A 19,126-nucleotide genomic window follows, 5' to 3' on the forward strand; every position below is an offset into this window, starting at 1 on the left:
AAGGAGGGAAGAGCCAGACTGCAAAGTGAAAACCACTCCTTCTCTCCCCCACACAGGTATGTTACTTTTAAATTTCAGAACCACATAATTTGGGACGCGCTGGCAAATCCTATTGGGAGAAAACAATAAACCAAGAGGATTTCAGAAAAAAATATCTGCACATGCCAGTGATGCAATTTACCCTCAGCCGGGAGGGACTGGGAGAGCGGTTTGCTCTCCAGATCGAATAGATGTTGGAAATGCACTGTCCCCACTTCTCACTCTTCTTCCGAGTTTGAACCCTGCAGCTCTGGGCTGCTCCTTCCAACGCTTCCTCTGTGATGCACACCCAGGGTTTAATCATCAGCAATATCTTCCTAACCATGAACAAATGTACGTGCAGCGTGGGAAGATGACAACAGGGGGAACGACAAAGAAATCACTGTCAGCTCCCAGTCCCGAGAGGAGTTTTGTGTCACACTGCAGTTTAGCGCAGCTCATGTCCCTGCTGTGGGGACGTCACTGCCATCAGCGCAACATCCAGCACGTGAGGACAGGGCTGCGGCGGCACCGGCCTTGGGGGCTTGTCAGCACACGCATGAAATCGCTGTCGTTGCTGCGGTGCCAGAGGCAGAAGCATCATCTCCCCTGACCTCAGACTATAAATCTGTGCATGGCTGACTGGTGTCATAGCAGCAATCCAGCCCCATTCATTAATGTTCATAAAATTCGGTGGGGAGGGAGCTGTAAGTGATGTAACCTCACAGCCTCCTCAACGATGGGAGTGTCTGGATGCACGTTTGCAGCATGCGATGGCACGGCGCGCGGCAAGTAACCCTGCAAATGCATGAATGTGACCAAACGTCATGGCTGCAGGCAAGTGCCAGAGGCGCGAGAGCCTCGGGGACGACTTGTCAGGGCTCCAGCACCGGATGGTTATGGTCTGCGTGTGCTCCATTGGGGTGCTGGCATGGGTTGTGGTCTGTGTGTGCTCCGTTGGGGTGCTGGCGTGGGTTATGGTCTGTGTGTGCTCCGTTGGGGTGCTGGCATGCGTTATGGTCCGCCTGTGCTCCATTGGGGTGCTGGCGTGGGTTATGGTCCACATGTATTCCATTGGGGTGCTGGGGTGGGTTATGGTCCGCCTGTGCTCCATTGGGGTGCTGGGCTGGGTTATGGTCCATGTGTGCTCTCTTGGGGTGCTGGGCTGGGTTATCATCTGCGTGTGCTCTGTTGGGTTGATGGGGTGGGTTATGGTCCGCCTGTGCTCCATTGGGGTGCTGGCGTGGGTTATGGTCCACATGTGTTCCATTGGGGTGCTGGGGTGGGTTATGGTCCGCCTGTGCTCCATTGGGGTGCTGGGGTGGGTTATGGTCCACATGTGTTCCGTTGGGGTGCTGGGGTGGGTTATGGTCCGCCTGTGCTCCATTGGGGTGCTGGGGTGGGTTATGGTCCGCCTGTGCTCCATTGGGGTGCTGGGGTGGGTTATGGTCCCTGTGTGCTCTCTTGGGGTGCTGGGGCGGGTTATCATCTGTGTGTGTTCTGCTGGGGTGCTGGACGGGCAGCCCGAGCTGCCCTGCACACGCTGTCACGGATGGTGACACCGCATCACCGCACACCCCACTGTGCCTCATGCTATAGGAGCTCGTAGACGACCCCCAAGCATGTCTGCACAGGAAATGTTTGATTACAATTGGGTTCATCTCCTTCGCTGTTTTTCTAAAGGGAAGGCTGTTCTTGTGGCTTCCTCTACCCGGCGGCGACGCGGGACCTCGCACTGGCAGACTCAAGCCTGTTTCCGTGCTCTACGTGGGGAAGCCTCACCGAAATCGGTGCTCGTTTGAGGAAGAGGAGGTGGCTCACTGCGGGATACCAGCATGCAGCAGCAATGACCTTGGCTGGGGAACCATCTCCTGAATACAAAGATGGATATAAACGCAGTAATTCCCTTTTTTAAAAAAAACAACCAGTCTTCTGCTAAGGTAGGGAAAGGCGGTGGTTTGTTAAATAAATGCCTGTCAGAGCTGGATTTTTTTTTCCCCAGCTTCCCTAAATGCCCTTCACCAGCAGAGAGGGGGAGGGGACCCACTCTTTGAAGCCTTTTCCTTATGGGAATAGAAAACACGGAAAGAATTCAATTCTCTGCCACAGCCCAGCAGCACCGATACACGCTTCAAAAACCAAAGCCCAGCAGACAAACTGGCTGGTGGGTGCGGGTGGCTCGGAGCCTGTATTACCACCAGCTCAGCCTTGCTCAATATCCAGCATCATTAAGTGTTCCTCGTACTGTTAAAAGCACAGAAAGAAGAGGGGAAGAAATGGAGACTGGGGAAGAAAAATTAGGAAATTCTGTGCAGAAAAGAACTGCAGTTATTTGAATCTTTGATGCAAAGCACCATCTAGTGAAGAAAAGGATCACTGCAGCTGGCGTCACTCAGCAGCTGCATCCACGACAAATGGAATTTGACTTTCATCACAGGTTTGCCTACTAAAAAAAAACCCCAAATATCACCATATGCACAACCCGCGCTATATCTGAGTGAACAAGAACATGTCTCAAAATTGCTACCCTCTGTGTAAATATTTCTCCAGTGGAAATGTGTTCTCCCCCTCCCATCATCTCCCACAGACTCTCAGCCACCCCAAAACCCACAGGGAACGAGGCGCCACAGGAAGAGAATGATTTCCATGTTATAATTTGGGAGCTAAGGAAAAGAAAAGGTAAGTGACTGGTCCAAGGCCATGCAGGAAGCCAGAGGCAGATCCGGGAATAGAGATCGGCCAGCCTGGACCCAGGGATGCCTGAACAATAGCACAGCCTCTCCCTCTGGTGTCATTTAACTCTTTCCTAACCCACCAAAAAGCAGGAGAGGGGTCAGCTATACACTTCCCTGCATAGGTGCCTGCTGCCCTGTAGCTCTCAGGGGCCCAGCACTCAGACCTTACCTGCTTTTACCACTGTGAAACAAAGAGAGAAGGCAGCAGGGAGAGACAGGGCTGGATATCCTGAGATCAGCAAAGCTGCACTTAGGAGATATTTCTATACACTGGGCCTGAACTGTCCGCTCAACAATTAAGGCAATGGAAATGGTACCTCAGCTTCGCCACGTCTCTATTTCCGTGTGTGACAGAACATCGCTGTGTCCCCCGGAGGCGTTCAGCTCATTAAATGGTTGTGTGGTGGATGTTTTGAGGATTTTTATTTGAAGGAAGAGAGAGGATATTGCTCCCTTTTCCCTGGCTTTTGCGTTAGCTGCGAAGATCGGGGATTTGCAGCACGATCATAGATCAGAAATGCAGTCTCACTACGTCTACACTGTTTTCATACCGAGCTTGGAAATGCTGCAGTGCAGAGGCTGGAGAAAACTAATTATAAACAACAGGAACCAAACCTCACAGAATCTATCTCAAACAATAAAAAAATACTTGGGTGATGCAAAAGCCTGTGACCTGAACCTACAGCAAAATTCTCCCAAAGAGCGGAGAGACGAGTGACCAGGTGTCCAGCACAAGTTCTCCAAAAGGAGTTTGATGTCCATCAGAGCCCAGTTCCAACCAGAACGAGAATTGCTGCAAAAATCAAGACCATCTTCTTGGTTGCACTGCCTAGAAGGGACACAGACGACTGATCCGCACAGAGCTGCAGGGGCAAAGAACAGAAAAGGCCTCAAGAAGCCCTTTTTTCCTCTATTTTCTACCTTAGGTCTCTGTTTCTTCCCCTAACTCCCTAGTCTGTTTTCATTCACCCCTATAAACCCAACCTATGAGAGCAGGGAGGGGAGGAGGAGAGTCTGCACTTTGATATCAAAGGCTGAGACAAGAAATTCTTTAATCATGCCCCAGCCCTTTGAACATTTACATTTTCCAGCCAAAGGCACAGTGAAATTGGGAGCTTTCAGTTCACACTAGTTCAAGGATGTTTTTCCCAGGGGAAGGTTTTTGTTACTCTGTGGGGATTTCTGCACAGATCGTTGCTCTCAGGGTAAGCAACCAAAGCTTTTCCTAAGACAGAAGCTCCATCTTATACTCCTTGAAAAAAAAGGTGACAAGTAAGAGCCTGGAAGAAGTAGAGCACAAAATTGTTGCCTTAGAGAACAGGGTTAAAAGGCTGTAGATGTGCATTCAGTGATGCTTGCACTAAAGCAGATGTCACCAAACACAAGTGCAAATAGTTCCTTGAGTCTGGAGATGGTTTTTGTCCCCCCAAAGAAGAGCTCTCACACTTCGGCGATAGAACAGCAGGATGTTTGTCAAGGAAGTGTTAAAATGCTAAAAGGATTCCAGCCCTTTGCAGTTCTGTCTTGACACAGTGAGAATGAATGAGGCTGAGCGCTAATAAAAACAACAGGCGGAGTTTTAGAAGACTGGATCAACATTTACCAGTATCGTCTCCAAAACAAAAGTCCTCGATTTAAGACAGACTCCCCTGCAATGTTCCTGTGAACAAAGGCACGTTGTCATAACTCAGCCACCCAACTGCCCTCCAATGTGCAATGTGTGAATCAGCAGGTTTAAATTGACGCTGAATTTGTTGCTAATTACACTGGGTTAACCTAAGAAAATAGATTCCCGATCAAAGCAACAAAGACAAGCCTCAGTTCGATTAATTTCCTCCTCTAATTGCAACTCCAGCCTAACCCTTTGCTCTGTGATTTGCTGCTCACAGTTCTCTGCAGGGCAAGTGGTTTCAATCGACTTTGCCAGTCTGGTGACAGACTATTCCCTGTTAAAATAAACAGGCTGGCAGATAGCAGGGAAATAACCACAGGAGCTTGGACAGAGCTCGTGGGCAACCGTTGCCTTGTAAGAAAGAGAACGCACCAGGTTACAGCTCACCCTGCCCTGCTTTGGTGGGGAAAATGGTCTGAACTGGCTTTTTCCAGCTCTGATTTTCAGAAGACTGAACTGGCTTCCAGTAAGGTCACCATGACATAAACTACCTGATCTGGGTTTTATTTTTCAGTTTCATTTGTGTAAATAAAATTAATGATTCTTTCATTTCATAGTGGTTCTGCAGCCAAAAAAAGGGCATTACCGTGAGACCTTTCAGAATGTGATTCTTTTTAGGAAGATTTTGAATTCTTTTCTCCTTTTTCCTTAACTATTGATCGCTTACTGACGACAAACACTGAAGCTGTGAATCCATTTCAGTGTTTTTCCTATTAGAGGAGAGGAGCAGAAAACTGTTATCAGAAAAACTTGTGATAAAACTGTCTTTTAAACAGCCATGCAAGATCTTGCTGCTGTTCACAGGGAAAAGACATCTGGGATTAACCACCTTTGTGTCTGGATAACAGTAGAGTATTTCCAACTCCCTCTGTAGATGTATTTTTTGCTCACGCACATCAAAACAAACAGGTGGAAAAGCTCCCGGTGCTGGGATGAAGCCACACGCCCTTTGCTTCTTCAGGGCAAAAGCTCCTTCAGCCACTACGTCCATTTGGACTTTGGGATCGCTGGGGCCTTGGAAATGCTCTATTCCCCATATCAGAGACATTACCTCATAGAGCAGATTTAAAGCCATGGAACCTGTAGCACATTCAGGCCCCGTTTTATCACAGACAAACCAACATGTTTTCAAACCACGGCAAACAGCTCAATTAAAACCTGAGAAATGAGATTTGCCCTCATCACGACTTCGAAAGGGACCCTGTGGAAATGCCTCTTTTTCTCCTTTTACAGGAATTCACCCATTGTTCCTCACAGTCCCGACGCGCGGCTTCTCCATCTTCAACTTTATGTGGAGATATCAAAGAAAACAACTGAATTTAGGTCAGTGTAACCAACAACGTGCACACACAAGGACGACCATCGCGAGCGGGAAATCTTCCGAGCTCACCAGAGACCCAGTTTGGAGGATAGAACCATTTTGGTTGGAAAAGCCCTCTAAGATCACCCAGTCCACACGTTAACTGGGAATTACGGCAGGTTCCCGTAAAACAGGCCACAGATACACCCTGCCCAGCACAACCGCTTCAGAACAGCCACGTTTCTGTGTCTTGGCTCTGATGGTGAAAATGAGCCTCGGCTGGAGGTGTCTGTCTGCGCCCACCCCAAATCCCGCCCCCCATGGCCGGCCCTCCCTCCCCCCGGCCCCTCGGTCGGCCCGGGACGGAGCCACGAGAAGCGATACCCGTTCGAAGGGCTGGAGTCCCGGCTCAGGTGACAACCCTCGGCCTCAGCGCTGCTCAGGGTGGGCCAGGCCGCAGATTCCCGGCGGAACCGCAGCCCCGGGGCCGCCGCTCCCCGCACGGGCGGCACCTGCGGACGGACCGGCGGGAACGCAACCGCCCGCCGGCTGCGCCACTTCTGGTTTAGATCGAGGAGGGGCCGTCTGCCATTGGACGCCCTGCGCAAAGCCCTCCCCTGTCCTGGCAATGCCTCAGGCGCATGCGCACGCCGCACTTCCGGCGGCGGCCATGGTGACGGCGGCAGGCAGGTAGGGCCCGGCGGCCTCTCCGCGTCCCCGGCCTTTCCCGGTCCCCCTGTGACCCTGCGGGCTCAGCCCACCCGCCGCCCATCTCCCTGGGGAACCCGCGGGGGGGGCCGGGGCTGCGGGCCCTGAGGGCCGGAGTGTGCGAAATGCGGGAGGGGGAGAGCGCCCCTGGGCTCTGGTCTCTTAAATACGCGTTTATCTATAAATCAAGGCGGGGAGAGACATGAAGTCAACTTTCGTTTCCTCACTGTGTTTTAAGTTATTCTTTATTTGGTCAATGTCTGCAAAGTGCTTCCTCTGGCACAGCAAATGTGTTAATTTCCTAATTGTGCCACTTGGATTCACCTTTCTTTGCGTCCCAGACACCAATCGAGGATTTTCGAGTGGGAGGGTTGGAAGTGGAGCCCGTAGCTGAATAAAAGCGTCAGGAAGTTAGGAGATTATTTCTCCAGCCTAGTCTGGTTTTGGGGTATTGTTTACGTTACTTTATGCGCATAAAGTGTGTAATGAAACCTGATGATGAAAGTGCACAGTGGCATTTCAGCAACTCAGTTGTTTGAATCAGTGTAACCAATGTTTTTTCTCATTGGATTTTGAGGGTTTTTTTTAAGTTTAAATTACAGGGATCTTGTGCATCAGAGAAATTGTCAGCAGATGTCCCATTGGCTCATATTAATTCACCGATTTAACAGCCAATGCTAGATTACCTTTCTCTAGCTTAGTTGCCTCTGTTTGATTTCAGTTTCTTTCCAAAGCAGTTGAGCCAGTAAAACGATTTAGCTGCTATAAAACACAAGTGATGCTCCCTTTTCTCCCTGTCAAACGTGGCTTACAAGTGAATTTGGTCTGCTGGGGGGAATGCCCATTTCCATAGTAAATACCGTGTTTTGATACAGTGTGAGGAGAACCTCATCTCTCTGTTCGGTTGTGCTCAAAGTTCTCAAGAATCCTACTAAAGAAAAGAAAAGTCTGTTTCCTTTTCATTACCATGTTACCAGAGTATGCCCCAAAACGAATTAGAATAATAGAGAATTGCATCTGATTCACAAGTTGCCTTTTATTTTTTTTCTATCTGGAGTGTGGAAATACTAGTGTTGGACTTGATAGATGCTCTGGATTCAACAGTATAAATTATTCATTTAATACTAAAAATAATCACAGGGTCACTGTAAGTTTTGTATCGTTTTGAATTCACCTTTCTCTTTAACCTGGGGGTTAAATTCCCCCCGCATTTCAAAGGTCACAGGCTGTATTCCCAAGGTTTGTTTTTAGCAGCAGCTCCTGGCTGCGCTGACATTGGACACAGCGCGTTTGCTCGGATCGCTGCCACTTCCAAATTTAAGTCAGGTCTGTCCCGTTAAAAGACCAGAGGGAGACACCAGCTCAGAGTCACTGGCAAGTCAGTTCTTTCCAAAGGTAGGACATTGTGCTTTCTTCACACTAAAGTCGGTACCTAATCGAGCTTAGAGCTGCTGTGCTTCTGCACACGGGTTTCCTTAGAAAAGACGGATATTTTTTTCTTTCCTCTTATCCCCCCACCTTTTAATGGCACCTTTTGATTTCTGAAAATAGCCTCCCAGTTGCTGCCATTTGTCACGTAAAGGACAATGTGATTCTCGGTGGCTGAAGCTGAAGGAGGTGTTGTTTAGGTGTTGTTTAGGTGTTGTAACTGTCACAGTTTTAGTTTCTTTTAGGACTTGATCTTTGCTGCCTTTAGTGCACTCTTGACCTTATTAACTAAGATCCTTGTTTCTTCAGAAATCATCCTGGCTTTGATAACATCCAGATTTTGTTTTAAGGGGAAAGGTTTGGGTTTTTTTTCAACTGGATATATGAGATTTATTTTATGGTGTACCTTTCAAAAAGTTTCCAATCACCTGTATTTGCTTACGTTACCCATGTTGGACAGCAGGGTGACCATGAGCCAGCACTGGGCCCTTGTGGCCAGGAAGCCAATGGTACCTGGGGTGGGTTAGAAGGGGGTGGTCAGTAGGTCAGAGAGGTTCTCCTGCCCCTCTGCTCTGCCCTGGGGAGACCACACCTGGAATATTGTGTCCAGTTGTGGCCCCTCAGTTCCAGCAGGACAGGGAACTGCTGGAGAGAGTCCAGCGCAGCCACCAAGATGCTGAAGGGAATGGAGCATCTCCTGTGTGAGGAAAGGCTGAGGGAGCTGGGGCTCTGGAGCTGGACAAGAGGAGACTGAGGGGGGACTCATTCCTGGGGATCAATATGGAAAGGGGGAGTGTCAGGAGGATGGAGCCAGGCTCTTCTCGGTGACAACCAATGACAGGACAAGGGGTAATGGGTGCAAACTGGAACACAGGAGGTTCCACTTAAATTTGAGAAGAAACTTCTTCCCGGTGAGGGTGGCAGAGCCTGGCCCAGGCTGCCCAGGGGGGTTGTGGAGTCTCCTTCTGTGCAGACATTCCAACCCGCCTGGACACCTTCCTGTGTAACCTCATCTGGGTGTTCCTGCTCCATGGGGGGATTGCACTGGATGAGCTTGCCAGGTCCCTTCAACCCCTGACATTGTGTGATTCTGTGAACTGGTTCATACTGATGAGCAATGGGTACTGCCTGACTTTTAGCTGGGAGGTGTGGGGGCTCTTTTCCCCCAGCCCCTGTGGAAGAGAGTTCAGTCCTTGCGAAGTCAACATATATTTTTGCCAAATAATATGATAAAAATATGCTGTAATGAAACATGGGGCTCCCTCCCATCTCCTGCTGTGGTTTAGTTAGAAAATGTGTCAGAAAAGCCCCTCTTCCCAATTACCTTGTCATCTGCTTTACACTGTCATCTGCATTTTACTGACATCAGAAGCAAAGCTGGTCAGGGCCAGATTTTAAAAACGCCTCAGCTTCAACCTGGGCTGGTAAAGGAAGCGCCACTCCAGCTGTCAGCTCCCGCTTGGGAAGTAACGAAAGGTCCTCCATGGGTGGTGAAGATTTTTTATTCCAAAATGCCCTGAAAGCCACGCTGCTCAGTGTCAGCGCAGCACCTCTTGTTCCTGCCCGCATCTCATCTTCTGAATCTCAAGAGATCTCTGAGAGCAAAACAACAACAACAACAAGGCAAAATAAAGAGAGCAGCTGCTTTAAATGCCTCGCTGAACATGAACGGGTAAGGAGAATCTTCTCCTCCAGCCTAAAGAAGGCCAGTGGCCTCATGTCTAAACAGCTCTTTCCCAGGCACTACTTTACATGGCTTTACATTAAATCAACTCGCTGTAAATCAGTGTAAAATATACATTCTGTCTGCACTCAGCACAAAGAGGTGGAGGAATAAGCCGCTGCTCCGAGCAGCTGGGTGCTGTGCTCTGGGTGCTGTGCTCGCGCTGCTCTGCAGCGCAAGGAGCTGAATCCTTCTTTTGGTTTTCTGATTTCCCACTTTGGGAATATTCCTTGTGCCCAGGGGAGCTTGTGGCCTGGATGTTGAACAAGTATTTCGTAGATACATGAATTAGCTCAGGAATGGGAAGGTCCTTCGTACCTTGAGAAGAGCTGTGTACTAACTTGATGGTTTTATTTTTAGACCTTGTCGAGTTTACTTAGAGCTAGCTCAGCAATCCGTATGTGTTATTGTATTGTGTTCTAGCTGTACCTCCAGAAATACTTATTTTATACAGTTCTCTACTCCTTTTGCAAGCTTGTCTGTTCACTGACCAGCTATTTGAGGAATACTGTCCAAGCCTCTGATGGAAATCTGGAAGAGCTGATATTTTCCACATTAGCTCTGTTCCACAGCATGTAGAGCCCCTGTCATCCCTGCAGCTCCACACAAGCTCAGTCACACTTAATGCCACTGAATTCTGGCTTAGAATTATTAGAAAAACAAGAAAACCTCTTGTTTCCTGCTTCTCATGCTGCCCTTTCTTTGGAGTACTATATGAGTTGTGTGCCCAGACCTTTCCAGTATCTCCCTGGTAAAGATCTGTCTTGCAAGTCAGACTTTGAGAGTTCAAACTCTATCTGCACAATAGGGAAGACACACTAATATTTGGGTTTGGCTTTATGTGCAATCCAAAAGTTGTATAGGTTCCAGGAAGGGGCTGTAACTGACTTTTCTGTGACATCAAGCATAAAAGCTTTGGGGTAAATGCAGCAAGAAAATGAGTGACCTTTTTTAACAGCACAAGTATCACTTACTTTTTGACCATGTAGTAAGCTGTAACAAACTACTCTCTTGAAGGCAGTGGCTTAGCAAGGAGATTAGAGCCATGCATTGGTATCGGAATCTGATTCCAGGCTGAGCTAGGCCTTGTAGATGCCTTTAGCTTGGGTTTTGTTCATGGGTTTAATTTCAGTATATTAGAAGACAGGTTCATGTTGTCAAACTGCACAATTAATGTTGGCATAAAAGAGCATGAAGGTGGCCGGACTATTAGACTGGGCGCGTGGTTCATTTAAATCAGATAACTTGTCTTTGCTGATGGGTGGGGAAAGACACCGGAGAGGGAAGCACAGATTTCAGTGCAGTAAGCAAATAATGTGCTCAGAGAGAAAATTCACTCCGCGTCTCCAACAGACAGACTGGTGTATATTCATCTGGGATAACACACAGTAACTGGTCTCTGGCACGTAGATACTGTGGTACTGGCTGTTCTAGAGAAATCTAAGAGGTTTTATTACAATTAGAAGAATGCAGAGACATATCCCAGCCCTGAGGAGCCTCCACTCCAAATACACTTTGTGCAAGAGAGTGAATCTAGAGCAAAATGGAAAACCATGAGGGAACAGCATCTCCCAACCTGAGTTTGTTACGTGACAGCGGACAAGATCCAACAGCAAGTGTCCTGCTGGGATGTCCAGATTAGCATTTAAATGCTGATGTGAACTTTTGAAAGTCTAAATGAAAGGGAGGGGAAATCTGTTGAAGAAACCTCTATATGGGATTGGGTTTACTGATGGTCTAAGCCAGAGTTAAGAAAAATGAGTTCCCTACTTTTCAAGCCTCTGCTGATTTTCTTGATGAAGTGCCCTGTTTCCTTTCATCTTCTACCTCTAGGAAGACCGTTCAGAAAGGAAAACTCATGGATTTCACAAGTACAGTCATCATCCCGCTGCTTTTTGGCAGCTTGGGGATCTTTGGGCTTTTTCGGCTCCTGCAGTGGATGCGGATGCGAACGTACCTGCAGGAAGCTGTGGTGGTGATCACCGGGGCCACCTCTGGCCTGGGAAAAGGTAGGTACTGAAAAAAGGACACATTATTTCCACATACTCTGCCATACTTTCCACTCCTCCTCCCCGTCCCTTACCTCCAACCTAAGGTACCTTTTCTCCTGTGCTACAAATCCACCCATTCCAAATTCAGACTCTTGGCAACATTAACACTAGTGAGGGTTTGGTTTTGTTTTTAAATAAAAACACAGTCTTTTTCCTCCAAATAAAAGCTTTTATTTGTCTGAGTGGATACATTCTCTAATTCTGCTTTCTATAATTGCTTTAAAAGCTTCTTGAAGAGAGGACAAGGTGCTGTCTGCTATCCAGGCCTTTCATTAGGATGAGTACATTTATAGAACAAAGAGCTTAAATTGATGCTGTCTTTGCATGTGAGTTTGTCCTTAGTGATAGGGGTGTTCAGTAACTGATTGGCCAAAGGACATGAAGTGATCCTTTCTGCCTGTCAAAACCAAAGAGCTGGCAATGGTAACAAAAATTGTATTTCATATCAATAAACAGAACCAGTATCTCAGAGAGATCTTCCAGCTGTGTTAGGCTGGGCAGATGGTGGTTGTATAATTTCCACCGTTGTGCAGCGAAGTCTCCTCCCCTCCTTATTGACACACTCTTGAGATTTTATACTATCCCACTCCATTATTAACATACTAGACCGCCTCTAATTACTGTGTGTTCTTAAACACCTTTCATTACTGTCATCTCTTGCACAAATAAGCCATTTTTCTCGCTGGATCACAGAGGGAAGGGTAGAAGAACGCACAATTGCCCAGCAGCTGGTAGCACTGAAAGGAGGACAACAACATCGGTTCCACAGCCTTTTCCTGGTGAAGGGGATCACCTTGATGAAGCCGTTAGCTCCAAGGCTCCCAAAACCTCTGGAGGTGTTCAAGTACTGGAACTCCTAAGATCACAGCCCACTGCACTGACATGCACAGGGTAACTCTAGTCCCTTTTAAGAAGGGCGGATAGCCAGAAATTAAGAGGAACAGGCAAATTTGACCAGCTGATGGGGGAGGATGCGTAACCAGCACGTTGATGGCATAACCAGCATGGTGACTGGGAACACACCAGCTGCCTCACCACTGTCATGTCTGTCATAATCACAGGAAAATGGCATCTTGCTGTGACTTCACTGTAAATCAGCTCAGGAGTAATAAAACCACCGTAGATCCTCACCAGCTAAAAGAAGTTTTAGCTTATCACAGGTATGATGTGCATCTGCCGTTTGTCTCTGGCGTTCCAATATTTACTTTTCTCTCTTCCTTGCTTCCTCCAAAGAGTGTGCCAAAGCTTTCCATGCAGCTGGCTGCAAGCTGGTGCTCTGCGGCAGAGATGGTGAGAAACTCAAAGGCGTGGTGCAGGAGCTTTCTACCATGACCAATCACCGGAAGAACGTAAGTGTGGGAGGAGAGGCCTGTTGGCTCGTGCAGCTGGGATTTCTGTTGTGTTTTTACAGAAGTTACAGAATTGCACGTGGGTTATTCTTGTCAGCAATAGGAATAACACGACTCTGTGGTTAGGGATAGATATTGCTATAGGAGCACTTTAAGTTGACATGTCATATCTTGTAAAAACCCTACAAAAATAAGCCAGCTGAAAGACTTCTTGCATTGTAATGGAGGTGAAAGAATGTACAGAGCGGCCAGTCCGCTTTGCATCTGTATGTCATATGTTGAATTTGGAAAAGTGACTTTCCTTGTGTTGGCTTTTATTTTTGATGTCTAGTTCTGCTGACAGCGGCTAAAAAAGCTATTGCTGGCCTGAAGAAGGCACATTGGTTAAGGCTTTTACTATTTCAGATATATTTTCTTTAATAAGACAATAGCAAATGTTTGGAAGGTCTCGCTTGCTCCTTTCCTAGGATCTGGTCTGAGGAACAGGATGAGAGCACAACCTGCTTCTGTCCTGTATTCCTACCAAATAGAACTGCAGTGCTCAAATTGCACAAGGTGTCGATGTCCCTGCCTCTGGGCTTCCAGAGCTGGGAAATCCCATCACGAACATCAAAATTCAGCACATTCAGCACAGCCTGAATTGAGCTTTTGCCAACTTCTGTTTATTCACAGACACACAAACCTCACACTGTGGTATTTGACCTCTCGGATACTAAAACTGTCCTAAATGCTGCTGAAGAGATCCTGAAGTACTTGGGTCACGTGGACATACTGATCAACAACGCGGGCATCAGTTTCCGAGGCACAATTGTGGACACGGGACTGGATGTGGACAAGAAAGTGATGGAAACAAATTACTTTGGTCCTATAGCCCTCACCAAAGGTACCCATGAACCAGATGACGGGGGACAATGGATTTGTCCAATACATTCTGCAGGCCAGCACAACTAAGCACAGCTTAACTAATGTTTGTATTTGGTACAATGTGGTGTAAGAGGGGAGAAAATTGTAATGGTTGGACTCGATGATCTGAAGTCTTTTCCAACCAAAATTATTTTATGATTCTAAGTACTATATCTTAACCAACCCCTGCACTGAATGAGGATCTTGTAATTCACTTCAGATCTCTGAATGTGCTGAAAGCATCAATTCTCAACAGCAGCATTGCCAGGACTGTTATTCTGAATGGGTCTTTTCTGTCTCTTGCTAGCACTTCTCCCCTCCATGATCAAGAGGAGACAAGGCCACATTGTGGCCATCAGCAGCGTTCAAGGCAAAATAAGCATTCCTTTCAGATCTGCGTGTAAGTACCTCTACAGAAGATGGGGAAGACATATTTGGGACACTGGACTGAATGAATACTTGGCTGCTGCTTCCACATTGAGCTCTCTGTAGAGGTGGCTGCATGCAGAGAAGGCAGAGCTGAGGTCACACATCACTGACAGCTGTTGAGGAAGACACTCTCAAATACAAAATCTTAGCTGTGTCCTCAAGTTGTTAAGGGATGGGGAAGGAGAATGTGTTTTCAACGTCTTGAAAACAGCTCAATATTCCCATCTTAACACTTGAGAGTCCTGATAAACTTTCTGATTAATTCCACAATTTTATTGCATTTTATCCTTGCTGTTTGCTTGGTTATTCTCATATAAAAAAGGAAATCTTTGTGTTGATGAGTTGTGAAGTGCCATAGTACAGCCAATGCCAAAATGAAAGCCTCAACACCTGCTCAGGTGATCAGGTTTTGACTTGTGTGCAGCCAAGCTCTGAACCTCCTCTGCAAATCCACAATGCTCAGTCCACGTAGTGCAGCGAATGTCAGCTCTGCTCCCCTGTCCTGCCACTGCATTCCCCCACCTGCCTTATCAAATGCTTCCCAAGCTGGGCTTCACGTCTCCTTTATCACAAGGGGGAGGCAGCTCGGGCTCACTCTGCAGTGCTTTGGCACGGCTGTGATGTTAAGCTCAGGATCCTAGCCAGTTTCCAACTTGAATAGTTATATTTTGCCTTCTTAAATTGCCTCTCACCCCCACTACCTGTTGCTGCCACTCACTAAAAAAACAAACAAACAACAACAAAACAAAAAACCACACCCCACCAACATAAAATTTAGAGAACAGGTGTTGCATTCTTGCTGAGAAGTGGCTGCATTGCAGTGAAAAACCCAATCAGAGGAGTGAATCTTCAGCCCTGCTCCTCCTCCTTAATGCATAATCCTTTTCCTGATTTTCAGATGCTGCCTCTAAGCATGCTACCCAGGCTTTCTTTGATTGTCTACGAGCAGAGGTGGAGCAGTATGACATTGATGTGACGGTTATAAGCCCCGGATACATTCAGACAAACCTCTCTCTCAATGCTGTAACAGCAGATGGATCTCGCTATGGAGGTAAGATACGATTTTGTGCCCTCTGTCTAAAGCATCTCCACCTCACTGAGTTACCCCAAAGCATCCTTGCAACAAAGGGCCTCTGGTGGGGACACAAGTTAGCCCTGAAGTATCAAAAGACAACTTTGGATGCAAGGTAGGAACAGTAACCCTCAAAGTTTAGCCTTCCTAGACAGCAGTTACTGATTTCTAGCCCAGCCATGAGTTATACCTCCCTGTGCCATATACAACTGGTGGAAAAACCAGAACAGCAACAGTTAGAACAGAGCATTCCTAGGAAAGGTACTTAAGCTTGGGCTTACCTGCTGGTGCTTACTGGGCTTTCCTTTGGCAGTTATGGACAAGAACACCGCCGAGGGACAGACGGCCGCGGAGGTCGCTCAGGTGGTTCTCAGCGCAGTGGGACAGAAGAAGAAGGAGGTACTTGTGGCCGGCCTGACGCCCTCCCTGGCTGTCTACCTGCGAAGCCTCTTCCCCAGTATCTTCTTCACCTTAATGGCAACTAGAGCGAAAAAAGAGAGAAAAGCAAAGGACTCTTAGAGCTCAGCTCATGTGAGCAGTAACTGCAGGGAGAGGCTGAACCCCCTGCGGTTTGGCTGGGACAGCAGTGGAAGTGCTCCTGCAGGTAAAAACTTTCTCAAAGTGCTGCAGTTTACCAGTGTATGGAGAGCGGGAAGTGGTTTCCCCCCATCGGGGTGGGCCCACGTGCTGGAGATCAGCACCTAAACCTCACCTGAAGAAAGGACAAGGCGGGAGGGCTGAGGCTGCAGAGAAGGGAACTGCAGCAGGAGAGACCACGTGCTGGAAGGCAGCACCTCACCCAACTCCAGGCCAGCTCAGCTTTGCTGGCCTGCTGCAAATAAAACCCATTATGCCTTCACACAAGCAGATCGTGGCTTTCCTCACCCCACAGCCCCTGTGAAACGCAGTCCTCAGCTGGGATTTCTCATCATCAGTGTCTCCTTCCCTTTCCTTCCAGTTTGGTCTAGAACATGTTGCTTGAAGTGGAAAACTCCAGAGCCCCTGTTTGTTAACGTGCCATATCATGTGATACGTTGACCTGAGGTCCAGTGCCACTTTTAAAGAAGTAACTGATGTAAAATATAAATTTTATTTGGCAATTATTTTATCTGTCTGAATCATGCCTTACTGATGTACAGGGACACTTAACTCTGCACTACCTGACAGGGCAGTATTAACCCCAGTGCAAGTTAATGCAGGAGAACCACTGAACAGATAAAAAATAGCACAGCAATGTACACTGTGGTGTGTAAATCCCGTGCAGCTGATAACACAGCAGGTCTCCCATCAGGGCCAGCACAGGTGTGATTCTGTATGTGCCAGGAACCATCTCCTGGTGTGCAAAGGAGAATATGTGTACATAGGCTGGGCAGTATAGGAGACAGACTCTGAGCTCTCATCTGTGTTAAAGCAATCACAGGTGCTAATTAGGATCACACTGAGGAATACCAGCACCACTAGGAAAAAAGAGTGGCTGCACAGAGTTCAGAAAGGACAAAAAGCCTACTAGTAGGAACCAAGGTCCGGACCCCTGGGTGCATTTACCAGCGTTCTCCATGCGTGCTGCCCTGTGTGTCCTGCCTGCGGGTGCACAGCTGATGACAAATAAACTACATCGCTATGAAATGAATCTTTTGCTTACTGCAGCTCCCACAGCAGGTGACATTGGAGGAAGGGAAAGCAGGAGGGCTTTGCTTTTTTTATTTTTCTTTTCTCTCTGCAAGGTGCTATTGTACCAGTAGTAGTTGCAGAACAACATACATCATCCCATCCCTCTTTACATACCTGCTAGTTTACAGCAGACAGTGTGAATCCACAGATTAGTCACCGCAAACCTCCGATGGACAGGCGTGCGGGCCCAGCAGGACCTTCTCCTTCACAGAGCCTTTTCTTGACCACTGCAGATTGAGAAATGATCTCTGAGAATCCATCCCAGACCATGCCAGGACATGTTTAATGATCACAATGCTGCTGCTCAGTTAGGACATGCTCTCCTCTTTTCACTGAGGCTGAGGTTGCAAATTTGTTACATAAAGGTCTAAAGCTGAAGTTACAAGTTGAAGCTTTCAGGTTTATGTATTTTTTTGCTGTTAAGACAGGAAACCAAGGCCTTACCTTCTCTCTCTCTCCACAAGGGGAGTTTCTCTAAGTGGTAGTTGTGGTTTCCATGTTCAGGTTGTCACCAAGCATGTTACCTGGATTATGACCAATATTAATTAGGAAACAAGCTCCTCCACCCTCATCTCTGTCCTCTACACCTCAGACTGGAGTGAAAGGTGTGGTTTTAAACCAGACCTACCTGTTGTGAGAGCTGACTTTTCACCTTTTCTCCTGCAATAAGAGACCACAGGAAATTTACTCATTTTTAACTCGTCTTTGATGCCAGACGTGTACTCAGGGAGCCTACCAAGGGTTAGTCCTTCTGCCACAGCGACCATTACAGCCAAGGGAAAGCTTAACACACACAAAAGCACCCAAGACCACAGAGGTTTGGTGAAGAAAATGAACTAACAGCCCTGACAGTTATTGTGCATAGATTAAAAAAGAGCAGGAATGTCTTTTGTGTGGCTAGCACAAGGATATTTGTGCTGCTGCCACCTTCTGCAGCAATAAAGCACATATTAGCTACGGCAGATCTGCCACTCATTTAAAATTCATCCACTAGACAGGACTTTAGGAAAAAACAACGTCAGAATTGAAAGGCAGCCTGCCCAGTAGTCCTGGCCTAACCGCAGGAAGATGAAGTAGTTGCATTTCTTCCCCTCCTCTGCCAAGGCAACTGTACATTGTTGCTATAAATAGAGACGCACTGGATCCAGCTTATTTTAACCTTGGAGGGAAACAACTCGGCCACTGTACCAGCAAAAGGGTTGTTGCCACCTAGAAATGTCTGGATGCCGCTGAATGGTCCCCCAGCCCACATGGCTGCTCAGGTACCACGTACCAAACACTTGCACAGAGCTCCCAGCAAACCCCGTTTGCCCAGCAGACACAGAACCGGGATTCACACCACGCCCGCCAAAAAGCTGCGTCAGCAGAAAAGCACAAGTTGGAAGCGCGGCCAGAAGCGCCTGCTGCAGGCTGGAGGCGAGGGGGGCAGCTCGGAAAGATAAAGATAGAACTACTCAATTGGGTTTCTGACCTCGTGGGACTCCCGTCCAAGGTCAGCGCTTCGGCCGTGGGGGCCGGGACTGCAACCAGCACTAGAGTTAAGCGCTACAGCTTTATTGCGGGGCTTTGCTCTTGTGTGCAGACCGTAACACTTGAAGCTGTGCCAAGCTGGCCTTGCAAATGCAAACCACACCTATTTTTCAGCTGGTAGGTGGAGATTGGAGAAAACGAGCCCTATCTTTTTAAAACATAACTGGCAGATCTTGCAAAACAGTGAATGCTTCCCATTCTAAGAACAAGATTGACAGTTCTGAGCTGAAAGATGGATTAACGCACAAGAATGAATTCTGAAATTCCAGATAACACAGTTAGAAGATAAAAGTCACGTGGATGCCTCACACCAGTAGCAGGGGCTCCAGAAGCACGTGTTCCCAGCAAGAGCAGCGGAATTGCGCAGCCAGGGCACAGCAGCAGGAACAAAGCTGGTTTCCCCCTCGGCAGCACACGGTACAACGCGTTTCGGTGGAAATGTATCCATGTAAGGAAGAACTTGTACAGGAACTGAGCGGAATGTGTTTGTAGCTGGAAACTTAGCGTGTGATCTCCCTTGTGCAGAGAAGTAACGGT

The 19,126-nt window shown here is 47.6% G+C and overlaps 1 protein-coding gene and 1 long non-coding RNA gene across 3 annotated transcripts; both read left to right on the forward strand.

Moving 5' to 3' along the window:
• The first annotated feature begins 718 nt into the window (after positions 1-718).
• On the forward strand, positions 719-4,974 carry LOC135575516 (uncharacterized). The gene is made up of 2 exons (XR_010466391.1): positions 719-855; positions 1,702-4,974. It is a non-coding gene; the product is annotated as an uncharacterized LOC135575516 (long non-coding RNA).
• A 1,190-nt stretch (positions 4,975-6,164) lies between these two features.
• DHRS7B (dehydrogenase/reductase 7B) lies at positions 6,165-16,491 on the forward strand. Of its 2 annotated transcripts, none has more exons than XM_065031373.1 (7): positions 6,165-6,415; positions 11,418-11,593; positions 12,869-12,984; positions 13,657-13,867; positions 14,195-14,287; positions 15,215-15,367; positions 15,702-16,491. In XM_065031373.1, exons 1-7 carry the CDS (start codon positions 6,354-6,356, stop codon positions 15,905-15,907), a joined length of 1,017 nt encoding a protein of 338 aa, XP_064887445.1. In that variant the 5' UTR covers positions 6,165-6,353; the 3' UTR covers positions 15,908-16,491. The 2 variants fall into 2 exon arrangements, with proteins under 2 accessions (XP_064887445.1, XP_005504548.2); XM_005504491.3 differs by lacking the exon at positions 6,165-6,415 and adding an exon at positions 7,684-7,828.
• The last annotated feature ends 2,635 nt before the right edge of the window (positions 16,492-19,126 follow it).

Source organism: Columba livia, chromosome 15 (assembly GCF_036013475.1).
Source record: "Columba livia isolate bColLiv1 breed racing homer chromosome 15, bColLiv1.pat.W.v2, whole genome shotgun sequence".
NCBI lineage: Eukaryota > Metazoa > Chordata > Aves > Columbiformes > Columbidae > Columba > Columba livia.

What these genes read in the sequence shown, in the direction of transcription:
- DHRS7B (XM_065031373.1), top strand. Translation starts at nt 6,354, where the DNA reads ATGCCTCAGGCGCATGCGCACGCCGCACTTCCGGCGGCGGCCATGGTG. An exon ending in ATGGTGACGGCGGCAGGCAG is followed by an intron (nt 6,416 to 11,417) that starts GTAGGGCCCGGC and finishes TTCTACCTCTAG; the next exon opens with GAAGACCGTTCAGAAAGGAA. An exon ending in CATTCCTTTCAGATCTGCGT is followed by an intron (nt 14,288 to 15,214) that starts GTAAGTACCTCT and finishes CCTGATTTTCAG; the next exon opens with ATGCTGCCTCTAAGCATGCT.